At 43.7% G+C, this 19502-nt stretch overlaps 1 protein-coding gene, 1 non-coding gene and 1 pseudogene across 5 annotated transcripts in view; all 3 read left to right on the top strand.

Annotated features, from left to right (window-relative positions):
- Positions 1 to 17531, top strand: part of ZFYVE21 (zinc finger FYVE-type containing 21) — a 58685-nt gene extending 41154 nt beyond the window's left edge. For 2 of the 4 annotated variants that reach the window (XM_063948513.1, XM_063948516.1), the window contains exons 5-8: positions 381 to 472; positions 1475 to 1522; positions 13964 to 14106; positions 16199 to 17531. In XM_063948513.1, the coding sequence (XP_063804583.1) occupies positions 381 to 472; positions 1475 to 1522; positions 13964 to 14106; positions 16199 to 16234 (319 nt within the window). In that variant the 3' untranslated portion in view covers positions 16235 to 17531. Of the gene's footprint in view, positions 1 to 380; positions 473 to 1474; positions 1533 to 13963; positions 14107 to 16198 lie in introns of those variants that run through there. The other 2 variants (XM_063948514.1, XM_063948515.1) reach the window with 2 other exon arrangements.
- LOC134981589 (U5 spliceosomal RNA) lies at positions 6090 to 6190 on the top strand (annotated as a pseudogene).
- LOC134981629 (U6 spliceosomal RNA) lies at positions 6799 to 6905 on the top strand. Its single transcript, XR_010190735.1, has one exon. It is a non-coding gene; the product is annotated as a U6 spliceosomal RNA (small nuclear RNA).
- Positions 17532 to 19502: the final 1971 nt, after the last annotated feature.

The following is a 19502-nucleotide window of genomic DNA, read 5'->3' as shown; positions in this document are numbered from 1 at the left end:
CTCACCACAGTTGCTGGTTGCTGTATTAGCCTCTACCACCTCCGATGAGAGGCTGACCGCACCGCCGGCTTAGGTAACGATTTTAAGCTGATGTTATATCCTGCTGCCCACCCTCAGCTTTAAGATCCTCAAAGACCTGGGGAAAATCCTGGGGGTCAGCGTGGAAGCGGAGCATCTTTGCACTCATTAGGTTGATAACAGGCAATGGCTCCAAAGGTATATAATAAACACTTATTGTAAGCAGCATTCTGTCGTATATGTTGCTTTAAAACATAATTCAGTAGTGAAACAATGAAGAAATAAATAATAAATCTACTTGTTACCTGTGTGCCTTCTGAAACATAATGCGGATTATGTATTATATTCTCCTTTTTGCACAGATATCTTTTCCTAGATGGAGAAAACCATTATGAAATCGAAGTCGCTCGAATTTCAACTGTACAGATACTTACCGAAGGGTTTACTCCAGGGGGTAATTATTAGTCTGCCTGTATTTACCCCTCCACCTTTCTATAATATACATACACATCCTACACGTAGTTAGCAAGGGGGATGATTATTGTTTAGGAAGCTTGTAGTGTTTGTTCCTTTGGGAGAGCCGCCTGTATATCCTCCCTGACAGGTTACTGTTTATACGGCAGTATAGAATTAAGGCCCAGATTTATCAAGCCTTGGAGAGTGATAAATTGCACGGTAATAAAGAACCAGCCAATCAGCTCCTAACTGTCATTTATCAAACACAGCCTGTAACATGGCAATAGGGAGTTGGTTGGCTGATACTTTATCTCCCCCCTCACTTTATCACTCTCCAAAGCTTGGTAAATCTGGGCAAAAGTCTGTTATCTGTATTGAGAAATAAATGCTTCATTCTGGTCACATGACGTATTAGAAGTTAAACATAACGATCGTAATGCAAAGAATCTCAAACTCTGTCCTCAGGATCCCACACAGCGCATGTTTTCCGGATCTCCTTGCAGAATCGCATGTGAAATAATTAGCTTCACCTGTGGATCTTTTAAAATGTGTCCGTGAGTAATGAGTACACCTGTGCTCCTGCTGGGTGACCTGGGAGACGTGAGCTGTTTGGGGTCTTGATGACCGAATTTGAGAACCACTGACCTAATGGATAGCATGGCATGAAGTAGATTTCCACAATCCCCCCTTACATAATTGTAAAACAAAATAATCAGGCAATATCATTACTGTTAGAAAGCCGTATTTGTCATTTAATGTTTGGATTTATATTCTGTTCTCCTCTTTTAGCGCTCCTCTGACTGACGCCTCTCTTCAGTCAGGGAGTAGCACAGCATGAATTCATTTTCCCTCCTTTTCCTCTGTCGGCCATTTTGTTTGCTCCTCATGAGACCTGTAGCCTCTGCTGTCTGCCCCACTAACATGAACTTGCTGTGTCAGTGATAATATTGCACATGCTCAGTCTGTGACTTTCTCTCCCCCACGCTGCTTTGATGATCAGACATTCACACATACACCAGCCTGTTGGAGAGCCAGTGCGTTACTGAAGGTCAGCGGAGGTGAAGTGGAGCTCGCTCCTGTCCGCATGTTGTATTGCCTTTTTTTTTTTTTTTTTCATTTGTCTCTTTTCCATGCAAAACTTTCTCAAATCACAAAAATATCCATCTTCTATATCCTAACATTGATTTTATGTTGTTTTTAATTTTTTTATTAATCCAAATGAATGACTTCAATCAATGCTGACTCAGTTCATTAGTTGTGTCTGTAGGCACTGGGCTGAAACACTCTGTGCCTGCAGATATAAGCATGTTGCATGCATCTGATTTCACTCGTCGTTCCAGTAGGGCCTGTTATGCCATGCCATGCCAAGCCGAGCACACGGGGGCGTCATGGCTTAGCATGCTGGGAGTTTTGTGTTTAGATTATACATGTAAAACGGCTTCTGATTGTGATTGCTTTCATAAGAAAGATGCAGCTGATAACGAGTAGTGGGGAGACCGTGGATTGTATACTAGTAATCCTCTGCCTTGCTGAGTGATCTATATACTGTCGCTGCCAGAAAATGTGTGCTCCCTGTTCCTCCCCCTGGTACAAGGTGGAAGATCACAACAATGGCTTCATTATCACAGGCAACACATGGATTGTGACTCCTGGTGTTATAGCTCATTAATTCCCCAGATCTCCGCTTATTACATTCATCAGTGTCTGACCGCTGTACATTATGTCAGAGTTCCTGACGGCGCTGTCCTCTGAGCTGACGTTTTACATGGGCCGCTGTTGTGTGTCACAGGAGCTCAGCGACATAGTGGGGGGTACTGAATACAGTCCAGTAACACAGGTGTGTGCTGCCCCACCCCGTCTCCCGCCTCATCCTCGCCCTATCCTCACCATCCCATCCGCTCCGCACCCTCATCATGTATCTGATTTTTCTTTATCATCCACTAGGGGTCACTGGAGTACTCTTGGGATATGGACGGGCGTAGCCGAACAAAGGCACTGAATATTCAAATTCAGGACTCTCCCCCCCCTCCATATCCCCAAGTACCTCAGTGTACCTTGCCAGTGTTTTTTCGGTGCTCACAGATGAACATCGGCTTGTGGCAATGGCCACTTTTCAGAAGATTTTTATTTTTAATTTTTACACTTCCCGTCCCAGTTTCTGAAAAACATGGGTCCGGGATGGTGCCGCTGCAAGGCAGCGGATGGCGTGTCGGTCCTCACAAAGAGCACCCTCACAGCCACAGGCGCTATAGGCAAGCGCATGGCGTGTCGGTCCTCACAAAGAGCACCCTCACAGCCACAGGCGCTATAGGCAAGCGCATGGCGTGTCGGTCCTCACAAAGAGCACCCTCACAGCCACAGGCAGCCACTGTCTCCTGCAAACTGAACGGAGCTTACAGGAAGAAGCTCCGTCACAGCCAGAAGGAGACAAAGAGCTGGAAAGATCTACAGCTGCAACGCAGCCAAGATGAGATGCTGGAGGCTGAAACGGAGCAGAGAGAAGCTCGTCACAGCCAGGAGAAGGCAGCACAAGGTATGAGTGTCAGGGCGGTCAGCTCACGCTGCCGCCCTGCTGTGTGTGAGCTGTAGAATGCCATAGCCGCTGAGCACGGGAGTGTTATAACTAACAGAGCGGCCGCACGTCACTCAGACGCCGGCCGCTCTCACTGCTCTGATGCGGCACCGCTACACGCCGCCGACATCCTCCGGGCGCTCAACTAAGCAGAGCGGCCGCACGTCACTCAGACGCCGGCCGCTCTCACGGCTCTGATGCGGCACCGCTACACGCCGCCGACATCCTCCGGGCGCTCAACTAAGCAGAGCGGCCGCACGTCACTCAGACGCCGGCCGCTCTCACGGCTCTGATGCGGCACCGCTACACGCCGCCGACATCCTCCGGGCGCTCAACTAAGCAGAGCGGCCGCACGTCACTCAGACGCCGGCCGCTCTCGCTGCTCTGATGGCCCGGCACGCCGCCGAGACGCTCCTCTGTACTAAAGAGCGGCCGCACGTCACTAAAGGACGCCGGCCGCTCTTCCAGTGAGACACCGCAGACACAGGGAGACTGTGTACTGCTGTAGGAAGCAGCTGCCGGACGGCTCCCCGGCGCTAGATTCAGGCGCTCTCCCTGTTCCCGATCTCCGTACGCTGCAGGTAAGGGATGCAGGGGGGGGGAGGGGGAATAATACCCATGGCAGCAGCAAAGGCTGCATGGGTTCAAAATACACAAGCAGCGCAGCACTTTAAACAATGTACACTGTGTACTGGGATGTTTCAGCACGTTTTATATATATATATAAATATAATAAAGCTTTTGCTGGCGAAACTGTCTATAATATATATGTGTAAACACTTTGTATATATATATATAATATATATATGAGGCTTTGGCTGGCAATAGGTTATCAGTGGCATACCCTATTGCACGTTTAACCATGTTTTCTGTTATTTTTGGTTACACTGGCATACACTGCAGGCAGTGCTCATATTATTTGAATAAATGCACTGTATAATAGGCTATTAAGCTTAGTAACTGTATAATAGGCTATTAAGCTTAGTAACTGTATAATAGGCTATTAAGCCTATATTAAAACTGCAGCAGGTAACCTGTACTGTGATTTTCTAGGAAAGCATGGCATGACGGCCATTTTAATCATTGCTGGTTTTTTCCAGTTATAATTCCAGACTGTACACCTCTACTCCACAAGGAGGCGCAGGGGTGTTAGTGGGAATTTTTAGTTCAATTCTAGAACATTCCTGCCCTACATCTTTAAGCCACCAGAAGGCGCAGGGGTGTTAGTAGGAATTTGGTTCGGGTTTCATGCCCATGTGAACTGCTTTTCACATAAAGAACACTTTAGTTTCCTAATAAATATGCTGTTCAGCAATAACATATATATATAGATATATATGCCATATAATAATGGTATTAAGTCGTGCAAGTGTCTGTCTGTTGCCTATTATGATGTTTGTCTACATAGCGAATAAGGCTCTAGTGCAGACTAAAAATGTTAACATTGGCAATTCAAGTTAAAACAGCGGTAATCGGAGTCTCAGAATAACTCCGCCAGCGCTAACAAAAGACAATCTTTCCAAAGTGACAATTTTCCTTTGGGTACCAGAGTGTTTATTTCACTAGTCTTATAATTTAATGCACGATTCTATGTCAAATCTCACACCGATAACTACGAGTGAGAAGGGTACATTAGTCCAGCACTCAGATAGTGCGGGGTTTTGGACAACCATAAATAATCGTTTCCAAAAGGACGCGATCCGCCATTGGTATATGCGTTTCTGTCAAACATTATAAAAACCACAGATACATTTGGGTCACTAGAATCTATGTATGAAACCATACCGATCACGGTTAAAAGAAGCTGCAGAGTATATCTGTAAAGCTTCTGCTAACGCCGGTTACTGTCATTGTCGTTAGTAACGCGCGACAAGGCCAGAGCTTGTTTGCTCCTAAATTTGATATATGTGTAACGACATTTTATCCCTTTAGGATATTCTGCCATTAGCGCATACAATTTACTTGTAACAGCGTTTTATTCCTTTATAAAAAAAAAAAAAAAAAAAAAAAAGTCACGCCTTGTAACGAGTGCTTGCTTCGGCAGCACAAAATTGGAAGGTTCACATGCAAATTCTTGAAGCGTTCCATATACAGGACGTTACAGTCACAAGTCAGTGGGTTGATGACCTCTTTTACAATTGTGGAAGTGTGTCTTTTCATGTTACAGTTGCGAGGTTTCATGACTTCAACTCATATATGTCTCAGCTATTTACAGCTTGGAGTACAAAACTGCTTCTGTCGAACGGGTTGGCAGGTTGTCATTTAGTCTTTGCTGGTTTATAAACCAGGCAGTAGTACGCCAACAGAGTCAGAGTTACTTATTCCCCTCTGTTTGAGCAAAATCAAACAGCTCCGTTCCAATATCAATCAGCAAGTAATTTTCTGCAGTTAGTTTTTGCTTATTGAAGACACAAAATTGTATAATTGCATTTGACCTTCACAATGCGTATTTACACAGTCCGGTTTCTTCATCACAGGTTTAGCGTTTGCAAATCGCCGCAACCATTAACCATTTCATTTCTACAGTTGCTTATCGCTTCCTGTATTTACCAAAGTGATGTTGGAATGATAGCTCATCTCACATAAGAACTATGTATCAACAAAGTTCCTATATCTTGCGTTACTAAGGTATACTGCGGTAGCAGATTAAGTAACAATCACATCTAAGTCTGTCTAAACGATGTCAATTCCTAGGTAAGATTATAAATATGGTAATTCAAAGACTTTTACCTACTACACCAGCAACAACAAAAGTACACTTACACTAGCGGTACATTGGTGTATTCACTTATTAAGAATAAAGATGGGTTTTCAATTTAGTTCGCCACCCTTCATTTGCTTTACCCACAAAGGAACAAGGGTGCGTATACTCTGGATTACAGTCACAGAGAGTCAGGATTTGTCGTTATAAGGTTCTAAAACACGACAGATTGCTGTCGATAAATGTACTAGAACTCTGTGCATTTTACAATGCAATAGATAAATGTCCTAGAACTATGTGCATTTTACAATGCAATAAATCGCTTTCAGTCTGACCAGGGATAGACTCTGGTTTCTCTTCAGAACAAATAAATCTTTCGCTTTTTACTAAAGATTTCTGTGGAGAGGAACAACCGTGAGTTTCATGTAATTTTGTTTTTCATACCTGGCTCACGCTGCCCTTAAGCAGTCAAACAAAGCAACGGCAGTTGCATACTCAACAACCAATGAGAACCAATAAGCCGCATGGCAAGGCGGTAGGTAACTCAAATCTTCAATGGCTCAGAACGCCATTATGTGAAAATGTCAAAATATCAATCCGTGAGTGGACATCTGTTAGACAGACGATCTCACCTGTCAGGGTTTGGATTTTAAAACACTGGACATTAAATCCAGAGGTGTTTCAGATGTGAGTCCACAGAAGGGGGTTACCCTCAAGTATACATGAGGGCATCTCACCACAATTACAAAAGCTCAGTATGTGTACATCACATTCATGGGGTCATTCAGCATCGTGTATCTGGCTTCACCAATTTCCGCTTCTTTCTTCGTTGCCAAAACGGATCAGAAGACAGTTCGTCACAGGCATACTGGTGGTATCTTATGGGTTTCAGAGAAGTTTGCTTCTCGAATTTTCAAGGAATACTTGCACACGATCTTGGCCCGCTCATAATACGTCCAACCTGTTACATCAGGGAACGTTCTTTTACCCATAGTTACCTATGTACCTATTATCTATGTACCGCAGCTGCGGTTGACGGGGTGAGGGTTCAGTGCTCGCTTCGGCAGCACATATACTAAAGTTGGAACGATACAGAGAAGATTAGCATGGCCCCTGCGCAAGGATGACACGCAAATTCGTGAAACGTTCCATAAGACCGCCCTCTTAAAAAAATAGAGCATTACAGTATCGGTTATACCAACCATGTAACGAAATAGTAAGCCGCTTAAGGCAGCTCATTATTAAAACATTTCGTGTGCTTACATAGGTTGTAAACCTCAGAAGTTTCCAACATCATACTTCAAGTACCCGTATTCTGTTAAACGGGATGGAATGGAAAACTGCGTTCATCTGCACTAACAGTGCAGGTATCTGTGTGGTAAACGTATTTTCAAAGAAGTTTGCCTCTATTTGCGTCTGTAAACATCTTTCTACAAGGTGTCACCAAAGTTCAGACTCTATTTATCCCACCTACAGCGCCAGGCGATTTGAGGTTGGGTTCAGATTTATTACAGTTTTCATATTTTGGAACCCTTTCAACAAAGGGGAAGTAAGTTTCATATTTTTTGAACCTTTACAACAAATGAGAATTAAGTTTCTCACTTTGGAAAACATTTTTCTTCTAGCCTTGCCTTCGGCAAGGGTGCTTCGGCAAAGGTTTTGTTTTCATATTTGGGTGCCTTGTATTCCAAGCCACCGTATTTGAGTTTCTCATGACAAAGCAGATCTTCGGACGAAATCCGCTTTCGTATTCTTCACATCAATATACCAATAGTGGTTCCTGTGTGGACTGCACATTCTTGAATTCTGAATGTGGTACACGCGTTACGCGTTTATATATGTACCGAACGTCTACAGTACGTGATCTGAATACGTTGTTTGTTCTATATGATACTGTAAACTGGGGTTAGCCAGTTTCTCAGCAGACATTATCCAGTTGGATAATAATGACTACAAGTCAGACTTACTTTAAGGCTAAGTTACAATCGCCTACGTCAGTAATAGTTCATCCCACAGGTTCTGTGGGAATGTCAGACCCAACGGGTCGTGGAGCGTCTACAACGCGGCTACATAGCCTTCAGTGCACCACGTTTGTGCACGTTTATACGTTATTAATGGTGGCGCCATCAGCATTTAGCTTTGGCCTGCCTACTGTTACAAGTATCAAACAGCTCTCCCGCCCACGAGGGAAGCTTTGGTACGTCCCAAGAGTACTCCAGTGACCCCTAGTGGATGATAAAGAAAATAGGATTTTGGTACTTACCAGGTAAATCCTTTTCTTTGAATCCATAGGGGGCACTGGACGCCCACCCAGAGCAGTTTTACCTGGGTTGTTTTAAGCTCAAAGGAGCTTAGTGAACAAATTTAACTTGGATGGTATTAAGCTCAAGGGAGCTTATGGTAACACATTTTCACCGATTGGCTCAAATTATAAAGTTCTATCGGTTAAGGTGTCAACTGTTTAGTTGACAATAAGGTTACGGATCAACTTTGTGGTTGTCCGTTATGTTATAGGGATTCTCCATTGTCAACCTCTCTATATCCTGTTCGCTCAGTAAAAAACACTGGCAAGGTACACTGAGGTACTTGGGGATATGGAGGGGGGGGAGAGTCCTGAATTTGAATATTCAGTGCCTTTGTTCGGCTACGCCCGTCCATATCCCAAGAGTACTCCAGTGCCCCCTATGGATTCAAAGAAAAGGATTTACCTGGTAAGTACCAAAATCCTATTATCCCTATGTTGCAGTAAATGAATTGGGTTATTAATGTGGAATATTGCCATGTAAACCAGTGGTCTGTCTCCTGTGCCACACACACCCGCAGCACGTAATCTAAACACCGCGTCCTCTGCACTGGGAGTATCTGCTCACTCAACAGGAAGGACCAGAAGTGCTAAACATGATGGTCCCTCTATTCTGCAGATTACAGTTGATCAGTCTTGTATATTTCTGTACAATCTCCTTGTTATGGGTCTTCAGCTTGATTGGGAAACAAAGTGGAGCATGAACTCTTGCCCTGAAGCAGCTGTCCTCCATCGCGTGTGTAGCTGCCGATCGTCTAGCTACTCAGCATAGTCACACTGACGACTGTAGGGACGCTGGGAATGAGGTTATTACATGTAATGGCCAGGACCACTGGAAAGCAGAACGCATTCTATGTGCATATGTGACATAAAAGTATACCCAGCTGTTATTAAGCCCTGATGTGTATCTACACTGAGACATGACACTGTTAGTAAGCCCTGATGTAGATCTACGCTGAGACATGACACTTAGTAAGCCCTGATGTAGATCTACGCTGAGACCTGACACAGTTAGTAAGCCCTCATGTATATCTACGCTGAGACATGACACGGTTAGTAAGCCCTCATGTATATCTACGCTGAGACCTGACACTGTTAGTAAGCCCTCATGTATATCTACGCTGAGACATGACACTGTTAGTAAGCCCTGATATGTATCTACGCTGAGACATGACACTGTTAGTAAGCTCTCATGTATATCTATGCTGAGACATGACACTGTTAGTAAGCCCTCATGTATATCTACGCTGAGACATGACACTGTTAGTAAGCCCTCATGTATATCTACGCTGAGACATGACACTGTTAGTAAGCCCTCATGTATATCTACGCTGAGACATGACACTGTTAGTAAGCCCTCATGTATATCTACGCTGAGACATGACACTGTTAGTAAGCCCTCATGTATATCTACGCTGAGACCTGACACTGTTAGTAAGCCCTCATGTATATCTACGCTGAGACCTGACACAGTTAGTAAGCCCTCATGTATATCTACGCTGAGACATGACACTGTTAGTAAGCCCTGATATGTATCTACGCTGAGACATGACACTGTTAGTAAGCTCTCATGTATATCTATGCTGAGACATGACACTGTTAGTAAGCCCTCATGTATATCTACGCTGAGACATGACACTGTTAGTAAGCCCTCATGTATATCTACGCTGAGACATGACACTGTTAGTAAGCCCTCATGTATATCTACGCTGAGACATGACACTGTTAGTAAGCCCTCATGTATATCTACGCTGAGACCTGACACTGTTAGTAAGCCCTCATGTATATCTATGCTGAGACCTGACACAGTTAGTAAGCCCTCATGTATATCTACGCTGAGACATGACACTGTTAGTAAGCCCTGATATGTATCTACGCTGAGACATGACACTGTTAGTAAGCTCTCATGTATATCTATGCTGAGACATGACACTGTTAGTAAGCCCTCATGTATATCTACGCTGAGACATGACACTGTTAGTAAGCCCTCATGTATATCTACGCTGAGACATGACACTGTTAGTAAGCCCTCATGTATATCTACGCTGAGACATGACACTGTTAGTAAGCCCTCATGTATATCTACGCTGAGACATGACACTGTTAGTAAGCCCTCATGTATATCTACGCTGAGACCTGACACTGTTAGTAAGCCCTCATGTATATCTACGCTGAGACCTGACACAGTTAGTAAGCCCTCATGTATATCTACGCTGAGACATGACACTGTTAGTAAGCCCTGATATGTATCTACGCTGAGACATGACACTGTTAGTAAGCTCTCATGTATATCTATGCTGAGACATGACACTGTTAGTAAGCCCTCATGTATATCTACGCTGAGACATGACACTGTTAGTAAGCCCTCATGTATATCTACGCTGAGACATGACACTGTTAGTAAGCCCTCATGTATATCTACGCTGAGACATGACACTGTTAGTAAGCCCTCATGTATATCTACGCTGAGACATGACACTGTTAGTAAGCCCTCGTGTATATCTACGCTGAGACCTGACACTGTTAGTAAGCCCTCGTGTATATCTACGCTGAGACATGACACTGTTAGTAAGCCCTCATGTATATCTACGCTGAGACATGACACTGTTAGTAAGCCCTCATGTATATCTACGCTGAGACATGACACTGTTAGTAAGCCCTCATGTATATCTACGCTGAGACCTGACACTGTTAGTAAGCCCTCATGTATATCTACGCTGAGACCTGACACAGTTAGTAAGCCCTCATGTATATCTACGCTGAGACATGACACTGTTAGTAAGCCCTGATATGTATCTACGCTGAGACATGACACTGTTAGTAAGCTCTCATGTATATCTATGCTGAGACATGACACTGTTAGTAAGCCCTCATGTATATCTACGCTGAGACATGACACTGTTAGTAAGCCCTCATGTATATCTACGCTGAGACATGACACTGTTAGTAAGCCCTCATGTATATCTACGCTGAGACATGACACTGTTAGTAAGCCCTCATGTATATCTACGCTGAGACATGACACTGTTAGTAAGCCCTCATGTATATCTACGCTGAGACCTGACACTGTTAGTAAGCCCTCATGTATATCCACGCTGAGACATGACATTGTTAGTAAGCCCTGATATGTATCTACGCTGAGACATGACACTGTTAGTAAGCCCTGATATGTATCTACGCTGAGACATGACACTGTTAGTAAGCTCTCATGTATATCTATGCTGAGACATGACACTGTTAGTAAGCCCTCATGTATATCTACGCTGAGACCTGACACAGTTAGTAAGCCCTCATGTATATCTACGCTGAGACCTGACACAGTTAGTAAGCCCTCATGTATATCTACGCTGAGACATGACATTGTTAGTAAGCCCTGATATGTATCTACGCTGAGACATGACACTGTTAGTAAGCCCTGATATGTATCTACGCTGAGACCTGACACTGTTAGTAAGCCCTCATGTATATCCACGCTGAGACATGACATTGTTAGTAAGCCCTGATATGTATCTACGCTGAGACATGACACTGTTAGTAAGCCCTCATGTAGATCTATGCTGAGACATGACACTGTTAGTAAGCCCTTATGTATATCTACGCTGAGACATGACACTGTTAGTAAGCCCTTATGTATATCTACGCTGAGACATGACACTGTTAGTAAGCCCTCATGTAGATCTACGCTGAGACATGACACAGTTAGTAAGCCCTCATGTATATCTACGCTGAGACATGACATTGTTAGTAAGCCCTGATATGTATCTACGCTGAGACATGACACTGTTAGTAAGCCCTGATATGTATCTACGCTGAGACATGACACTGTTAGTAAGCTCTCATGTATATCTATGCTGAGACATGACACTGTTAGTAAGCCCTCATGTATATCTACGCTGAGACCTGACACAGTTAGTAAGCCCTCATGTATATCTACGCTGAGACATGACATTGTTAGTAAGCCCTGATATGTATCTACGCTGAGACATGACACTGTTAGTAAGCCCTGATATGTATCTACGCTGAGACATGACACTGTTAGTAAGCCCTCATGTATATCTATGCTGAGACATGACACGGTTAGTAAGCCCTTATGTATATCTACGCTGAGACATGACACGGTTAGTAAGCCCTCATGTAGATCTATGCTGAGACATGACACTGTTAGTAAGCCCTCATGTATATCTACGCTGAGACATGACACTGTTAGTAAGCCCTCATGTTTATCTACGCTGAGACATGACACGGTTAGTAAGCCCTCATGTAGATCTATGCTGAGACATGACACTGTTAGTAAGCCCTCATGTATATCTACGCTGAGACATGACACTGTTAGTAAGCCCTCATGTATATCTACGCTGAGACATGACACTGTTAGTAAGCCCTTATGTATATCTACGCTGAGACATGACACTGTTAGTAAGCCCTCATGTAGATCTATGCTGAGACATGACACTGTTAGTAAGCCCTCATGTATATCTACGCTGAGACATGACACTGTTAGTAAGCCCTCATGTTTATCTACGCTGAGACATGACACTGTTAGTAAGCCCTCATGTAGATCTATGCTGAGACATGACACTGTTAGTAAGCCCTCATGTATTTTTATGTAGGTATTACTGATGTGTGTGTGTGTGTGTGGTATTAATGATTTGTTAGGTATGAGTAATATGTGATGGACCCTTTTAGATTGAGCTGTTTTGCAGAAATGTTACCAACAATGTGATATGATCATATACTGTCTGGGTTACAGCGTTACATGATGCAAGACCCCTCCTTTGTCAGCTAATTACACCCCTTGTGTACATGTATTGGACAGGACTTTGTTCTTGTTCTCAAGGTAACCCACTAGTTACCCCTGAGCCTAAAGGTTAGTCTGGATGGGCCATATTCTTATCTGACATCAGATTCTATGTTTCTGTGTAAGGTGTGGGGAGGAAACATTTGTCCGGCCTTCCCCGTTTCTGCACTATCCTGCCAGCTGTATAGGGTGCGAAATCCCTCTTTTATATCCACTAGGGCTCTAAATGGGCCGCACATTATCTCATCTGCAGACTGGCCTAATAAATTCCCCAGTGAGTTATTATAAGGTGTAGATTGTACGTGTATGTTTTTATACTAGAAAACTGCATGTCTATTTTAGGATGCAGGAATACAGATCATTCTAAAGGGTTCTCACATTGTCTCCTGCATGACTTCTGTAACTAGCGCTCTTATTGGGATGAATGAAATACTGGAAATAAGGCCTCCTAGGATAAATGGTCATATAGCTGATATCTAGCCCTCTGCGCCAATGGTACTTTGTACAAATGTGACCTAGAATACATTCATCAGTTTTTGGGAATTGCTTGATATATGAAAGAACCTCCTCTGATTACTCTTTGGTAGCCATGGGAATCCATTTGGTTTCCTTTTACTTTTGTAGAATCTCATGTAGAAGTTCTGTTATGTGATCAAACTTATAGCATTTCCCTGCACAGCTGGTTGCACACCACAGGGCTTAATGGTGTAGGCAGGGCAGGTTCCATAACCTATAGTATCCAGTCTACGCTCTTCTGCTATGGTGGTATCTGGTTACTATGGGGTACAGCACATGCTCAGGTCTCTCTCATCCCCCTATCGGATCCGCCATGGGATACCGACACCGTATTCTCCGTGCCAGCTGTTGCTATTTGCGCGCACACACACACACACAACGCTGCAGGAACTTGTAGGTGACTCTAGAGACAGAATGTGCATGTAATGTAATCTCATACAGACGTATTCTCACATGGGGACAACTGCTTCTAATTTTCTGATTTACAAATAAGAATTTGTGTACTGGGGTTGGTAGCTTGTAGGTTTACGCTTCCCCTTGGATGGCTTGGGAAAAAAAAAAACTTGGTTCCATTCCGTCTGTTATGTATTTATCAAACAGGAGGGAACAGTCGTACCACCGGGATGCTGCTTCAGTATAAAACCCCGGGCTCCGATGACCTTCTACAGATGAGGTTTACCACAAGCGAAGACTTCAATAGCAACAAGAACATGTCCGCGTCCTGGCTGGCCGCCATGCACAAGGTACAGAGCATTGGTATTCATCTCCTGAAACGCAGGCATGTCTTGGGCTGATGGGACTGTCCGCAAGAAACTTTTTTTTACATTTTTGTGGATATCCTTTAATGTACTTCCAATATTACTCTATTTTCCCCCAAATGGTTCCACAGCTGGCTGTGTTTCTCTGTAGGGTATCCGAACTCTGGGTCATCACCCATTAGGTCAACAGTGAATAGGTCGACACTAGATATAGGTCTGATCAATGAAGAAGAAAAAGAAATTGGATTCAAATGGGTGCACTCCGTCCCTTGGGTTTATTCATTATAAAAATACACTTTTAGTTTAAATTTAAAAACAGATATAGACACAAATACTCAATTTGCCTGTGCGGCTTATAACTTTTTATGTATACTATTTTGTAATGATTACTGCCCTGACGAAGCCCGACACCGGAGCGAAATGCGCATTGGTAGACAGTGTCATGTCTATCATTTGATATCTAATAATACTATCCCATTGTTATTGTACAAGCATCCCGCTTCCAATTTCTTTTTCTTCTTCATTGATCTAATATATTTCTGTATTGGAAGGTGGCACCCAATACGGACTACCAAAAATGTAGATTTAACTGTTCCAATTATTAAGAGGTGTACGGTGATAACGTCATGTCACAGAAGCAGGTTTGGGTTTAGCGCACTGCGGTGGTGGACGTGCTTGGCTGGTTGAATCGCTGCTCATCTTGAACTTTGTCCAAATCCAGACCTGTTTCCATGAGGTGACGTTGTCAGCTGCTGATGTGCTCTTTATATGCAGAAATCTGATCGCGCTACGCACCTCAATGTGTAGCCATCTTTCCGCCAGCCCCGCTATCTATAAAGGGACAATGAGCGCTGCAGTTCCCCACTCTTAGATTTTCGTATTCCGTCATTGGAAACACGGCTTAGGCTTTAGAAGTTGGGGACTGTCCTGGTGAAATCCGGTTTATTGGCGGTATGCTTCTATTTGACTGCTCTGTCCCACTGTCACTTCATTGTACCTATCTGTCTGGGAAATGGGAGGTATGACCCATTTGTATTGCATAGAAGATGTGTATGGGAGCATAGCATAGAAGGGGTGGTAGGCAGGGCATTAGAGAGGGCAAACAAAATATAGGTGTGTGCACCCATGATTCACTGGAGCAGCGGCTGATGTGCATCATTCAGTATTTCATGTACAGCACTGCACAATGGGGGTAATTCAGACCTGATAGCAGCAGCAAATTTGTTAGCAATTGGGCAAAACCATGTGCAGAGAGTTAGATTTGGGTGGGTTATTTTGTTTCTGTGCAGGGTAAATACTTTTACTTTTTAGCAATTTAGATTGCAGTTTAAACATTCCACCCAAATCCAACTCTACTCTGCACGTTACATCTGTCCCACCTGCAGTGTACATGTTACATCTCCCCCCCCCCCCCCCCTGCAGTGCATATGGTTTTGCCCAACTGCTAACAAATTTGCTGCTGCGATCATATCTGAATTAGGCCCATTGTGTGTTCTGCACTATATATTAATAGACATCCTGGCCTAGTGTTCCCAGCGGATACCCCTATGAAACTAAGCTGTTGGTTGTTCTCTTACATTGATTATGGAGAAACGCAATCATTTCATTGATAGACTTAAGGCCTGTTTCATGAACGGACACGAGCGATATTCTGGCAGTTTTTGGGTGTCCGGAATAACTAAGCATGCGTAGGACCCATACTGACTGTGCAGTTTGGGTTTTACACCCTTGCACCCAGTGCAGCTGCACACGTCCGAGGAGATGGTGGTAGCCAGCCTCCGTGAATTGAAGGTTTCTTAGATGACCGATGGTCACGGAGAGTGATCCGATGATGCGTTCTCAGATCACAAAAGCAGTCAGGAGCCGTCTATTTATATAAGACACCCCCCCACTGCATCTGTATAATTTAGCACAGTAGCTGCGTATGTAGATCCGGCTCCTGTGTCTGTCCATGAATTAGGTCTGTAGTCTGATAGGCCGCCTTCTCGTGTACAATGGCTCCGCCTACAGAATGTCAGCCTCCGCTGTGTGTACAGGGTTCTGCCATGGTAGTAACTTCTCATTGCTGTTTCAACAGGCTGCCAAACTCCTGTATGAGTCTCGTGACCAGTGACCGCGGGGAGAAAAGATGAACAGTGCAAAGTTTTATTTGTAATTGTCATTATTGATGCAATATAATAGCGCCTCTTTTTATCCAGGATGTAAATCAAAGTTCTAACCGAAGTCTTTTTACAACCAGAATTCTTCTCCCCAATTGTGCAATATTGTTACATTTTAATAATGCTTCAGACTACAGTATAAACTACCGTATATGTACGGTCGTCCTAATGCAGCCGCGTAGGTTAGTCGGTGGTTTTCACACAGGTTGAATGAGCCTCAACTGTTGGATTTGCTGAAGAATGAGAACTTTCTACACTACATCTCAGGTTCCTTCATCCCCTCACTAGTATTTCTGGGCAATACAAAGTGTGTGACTTGTTTTTATAGAAGTTATAAACACATGAAAATGTTATCCGATATCTTCTACAGGTCATGTTTTCATGCTATGCCTGATTCTTGCACTTGTGTGCTTGGAGCAGGGCCTGAGTACGTGCACTGCACTCTCCACAGATGTACAGTATCATTGTAATTGGCATGAATGTGTACCTGTTACTTATACACAATGAAGGCTGAACTTCATATTCCACTATCCATTCACCACGGTGACATCACCTGGTCACCCATGGTCCAGTGATGTCACTAGTCCTTAGTGGCTGCCATCAGCGTGTGTAAGCAATGGGTTCATGTTAAGGATTTATTCTCCAGGATATATGTGAGCGCAGCATTCCTGTGGTTTATTACTTACATTGTGTCCGACCGATGGCAGCACTCTATAGCTGGGATAATGCGCCCCCTACTGTATTCTAATTCTATTACATGTCACACAGTGGTTTAGCACCTATAGCAATGCACAGGCCTGCAGCAATCGGATGCATTATATCGGACGTATAGTAGGAGCTGTATTCCTTATACCACACAATCTTTCCTAATGAACGCTGTATAAACAGTTCTTATGGCATCACTTATGATATTTACAGGTGTTTGTACATATCACTTGTGTATTACAAATATTATTTTACGTTAATACGGAGCTGTGGACCAAGTTTATTCAGAGCAGTTATTTTGCGTGATGCTGCAGATTTCTATACGTTTATAAACTAGGCTATTATCAGTAATCTATGATCTTTATAACACTCTTCTAGACAGACGAGACGTAATGTCACAATGCACTGCTGTATGCTAAGGTAAGCTAGCCTTCATTATTGATCCTCTTGTGGGAACCATAGTTTCCTGTCATTAAGCATAACAGGGATGTTCTACAGCTTTTGTACAGATTCAGTGTTTGCCTAATAAAAAGCACAACAAACCTTTGTTTTGTGATTGTAAATTGTACAGCGTCGCTGCGTTTCACTGTGATCGGACAATGGCGAAAGTGCGGCGCTCAGTCATTCCTACCCCACTGCCAGTTAGGAGAAGCTGCCATAGACTTGCTCTGCTGGAGTGGCCACGGGCACTTCCTACCATGGTGTGACCAGGCCACACTTTAGTTTTGCTATCTACCCACGTCACTTGCACAACGTTCTATCCGTGACTTTATCCATTCTTTTATTTATACATCACATCACTGGTTTTTCCTGTTGGCAGTTATCTGTAACAACCCGCAGTGGGGGTGTCTATGCTCTGGTTAGCGTTGTGACATTTATTTACCCCTTTACTGGAACCCGACTGGGGTTGCGCTCGGAGATTGTGACCGCCTTCTTAACATATGGGGGAAATTGTCCCGCAGTAGGACCCATGGAAATGTGTAACCAGTGAAAGCGTTACATGTAAAACATTCTATTCCTAGGGGTGGTGACTGTCCAGTGATTTCCCTGCTGGTCACCAGTGAACACTTAATGTTATAGTAGAACAGTAGATGCTACTTTGTTAAAGGGCTGATTAATCTTAATATACTGGCTATCCGTACTACAGTAGTAATAACTAAAATCGGTTTGCAAGTTTCTGTACGGCTGCGGTGTATGTGCTTTGTATAATAGGGGTACATCTGTATTCCAGCTGGCCACTAGTGAGGACTGCGTAGCGTGTACCGGGCTCCTGGCTGCCCACTCAAGTATTTTAGAACTTTTAATTTTGGTAGTCACAACGTGACATTTGTTAGAGTGGGATTCTCTGAGGCACTTGCTATGTGATAGGAACGCGGTGTTCCTGATTCAGCATGTGTCACTGCTGTAGAGTGTTCTAGGGGCCAGGCTTTGTATGTGTTTGTGTGTGTGTGTGTGTGTGTGTGTGTGTGTGTGGTTGGTTGTACAATTTGAGATGTTTAATACAGATTGTGTTTTCCCCTAACACATTGCCACACTGGAATGGTCACACCTGTACCAACATGTTAGGGGAATACAGGGAAAGCACACTAATGTGATATGTTGTGTTCCCGAACCTCTCATTAAGATACCTGTGCTGGGCTGAGAATCTACCTGGCCACAGGGTGGGAATACATGCCGAGCCCTCCCTGATATGGTTAGCGCCTCGGGGATCTCTGTAGAATAGATAGCCTCCCTGCTTTTCAGATGGGCACTTATAGCTGGTGATAGACGGTGGCAACGTTGATCGATGGTACATTCCTCCTACAGTTTGACACTTGAGCTCTTTGGTTCCCGATGATGTTACAGCCCACTATAACACGAGTCTTTTGAGCAATTCGATTGGAGGTCAAGTTGAACACTTGATGGTTAGAAGTACGGCCCTCAGTCCGTATTTTTGATGCATTCTCTAGATTCCATGTATTGGTTTCCAAAGTTGACAGCTTGCGGTGGTAGAAAAGTATAGATGGGAAGAGCTAAAATACAGCTAAACAGTTTACATTTATTGCCTATAGCTTTAGCAATAACCCCCTGATATGGCTTAAGTACATTTGTTTATTTTAATACATGTATCTGTACTAGGAATTAGGGTTCAATACCTTTTTTTAAAGTGGACGTGTAACCTAAACCCACAATATTAGTCTAGAACACAGGTTCTCAAACTCGGTCCTCAGGACCCCACACAGTGCATGTTTTGCAGGTCTCCTCACAGAATCGCAAGTGAAATAATAAGCTCCACCTGTGGATCTTTTAAAATGTCAGTGAGTAATTAATACACCTGTGCACCTGCTGGGTTACCTGCAAAACATGCACTGTGTGGGGTCCTGAGGACCGAGTTTGAGAACCACTGGTCTAGAACATAGCTACGGCTCCGTGTGGGTTATGGATTGGTGAATGTTGGCGAGATGTAACCCTTATACCCTGACCATGCTGCGGCATAATGTGTTCAGCGCTAAGACGCCGCTAAGAATACAGACAGTA

The sequence above is a fragment of the Pseudophryne corroboree genome, chromosome 12 (assembly GCF_028390025.1).
Source record: "Pseudophryne corroboree isolate aPseCor3 chromosome 12, aPseCor3.hap2, whole genome shotgun sequence".
Classification (NCBI taxonomy): Eukaryota; Metazoa; Chordata; class Amphibia; order Anura; family Myobatrachidae; genus Pseudophryne; species Pseudophryne corroboree.
The sequence above is the reverse complement of the archived record's forward strand: the minus strand, read 5'-3'. Positions and strand labels throughout refer to the sequence as shown.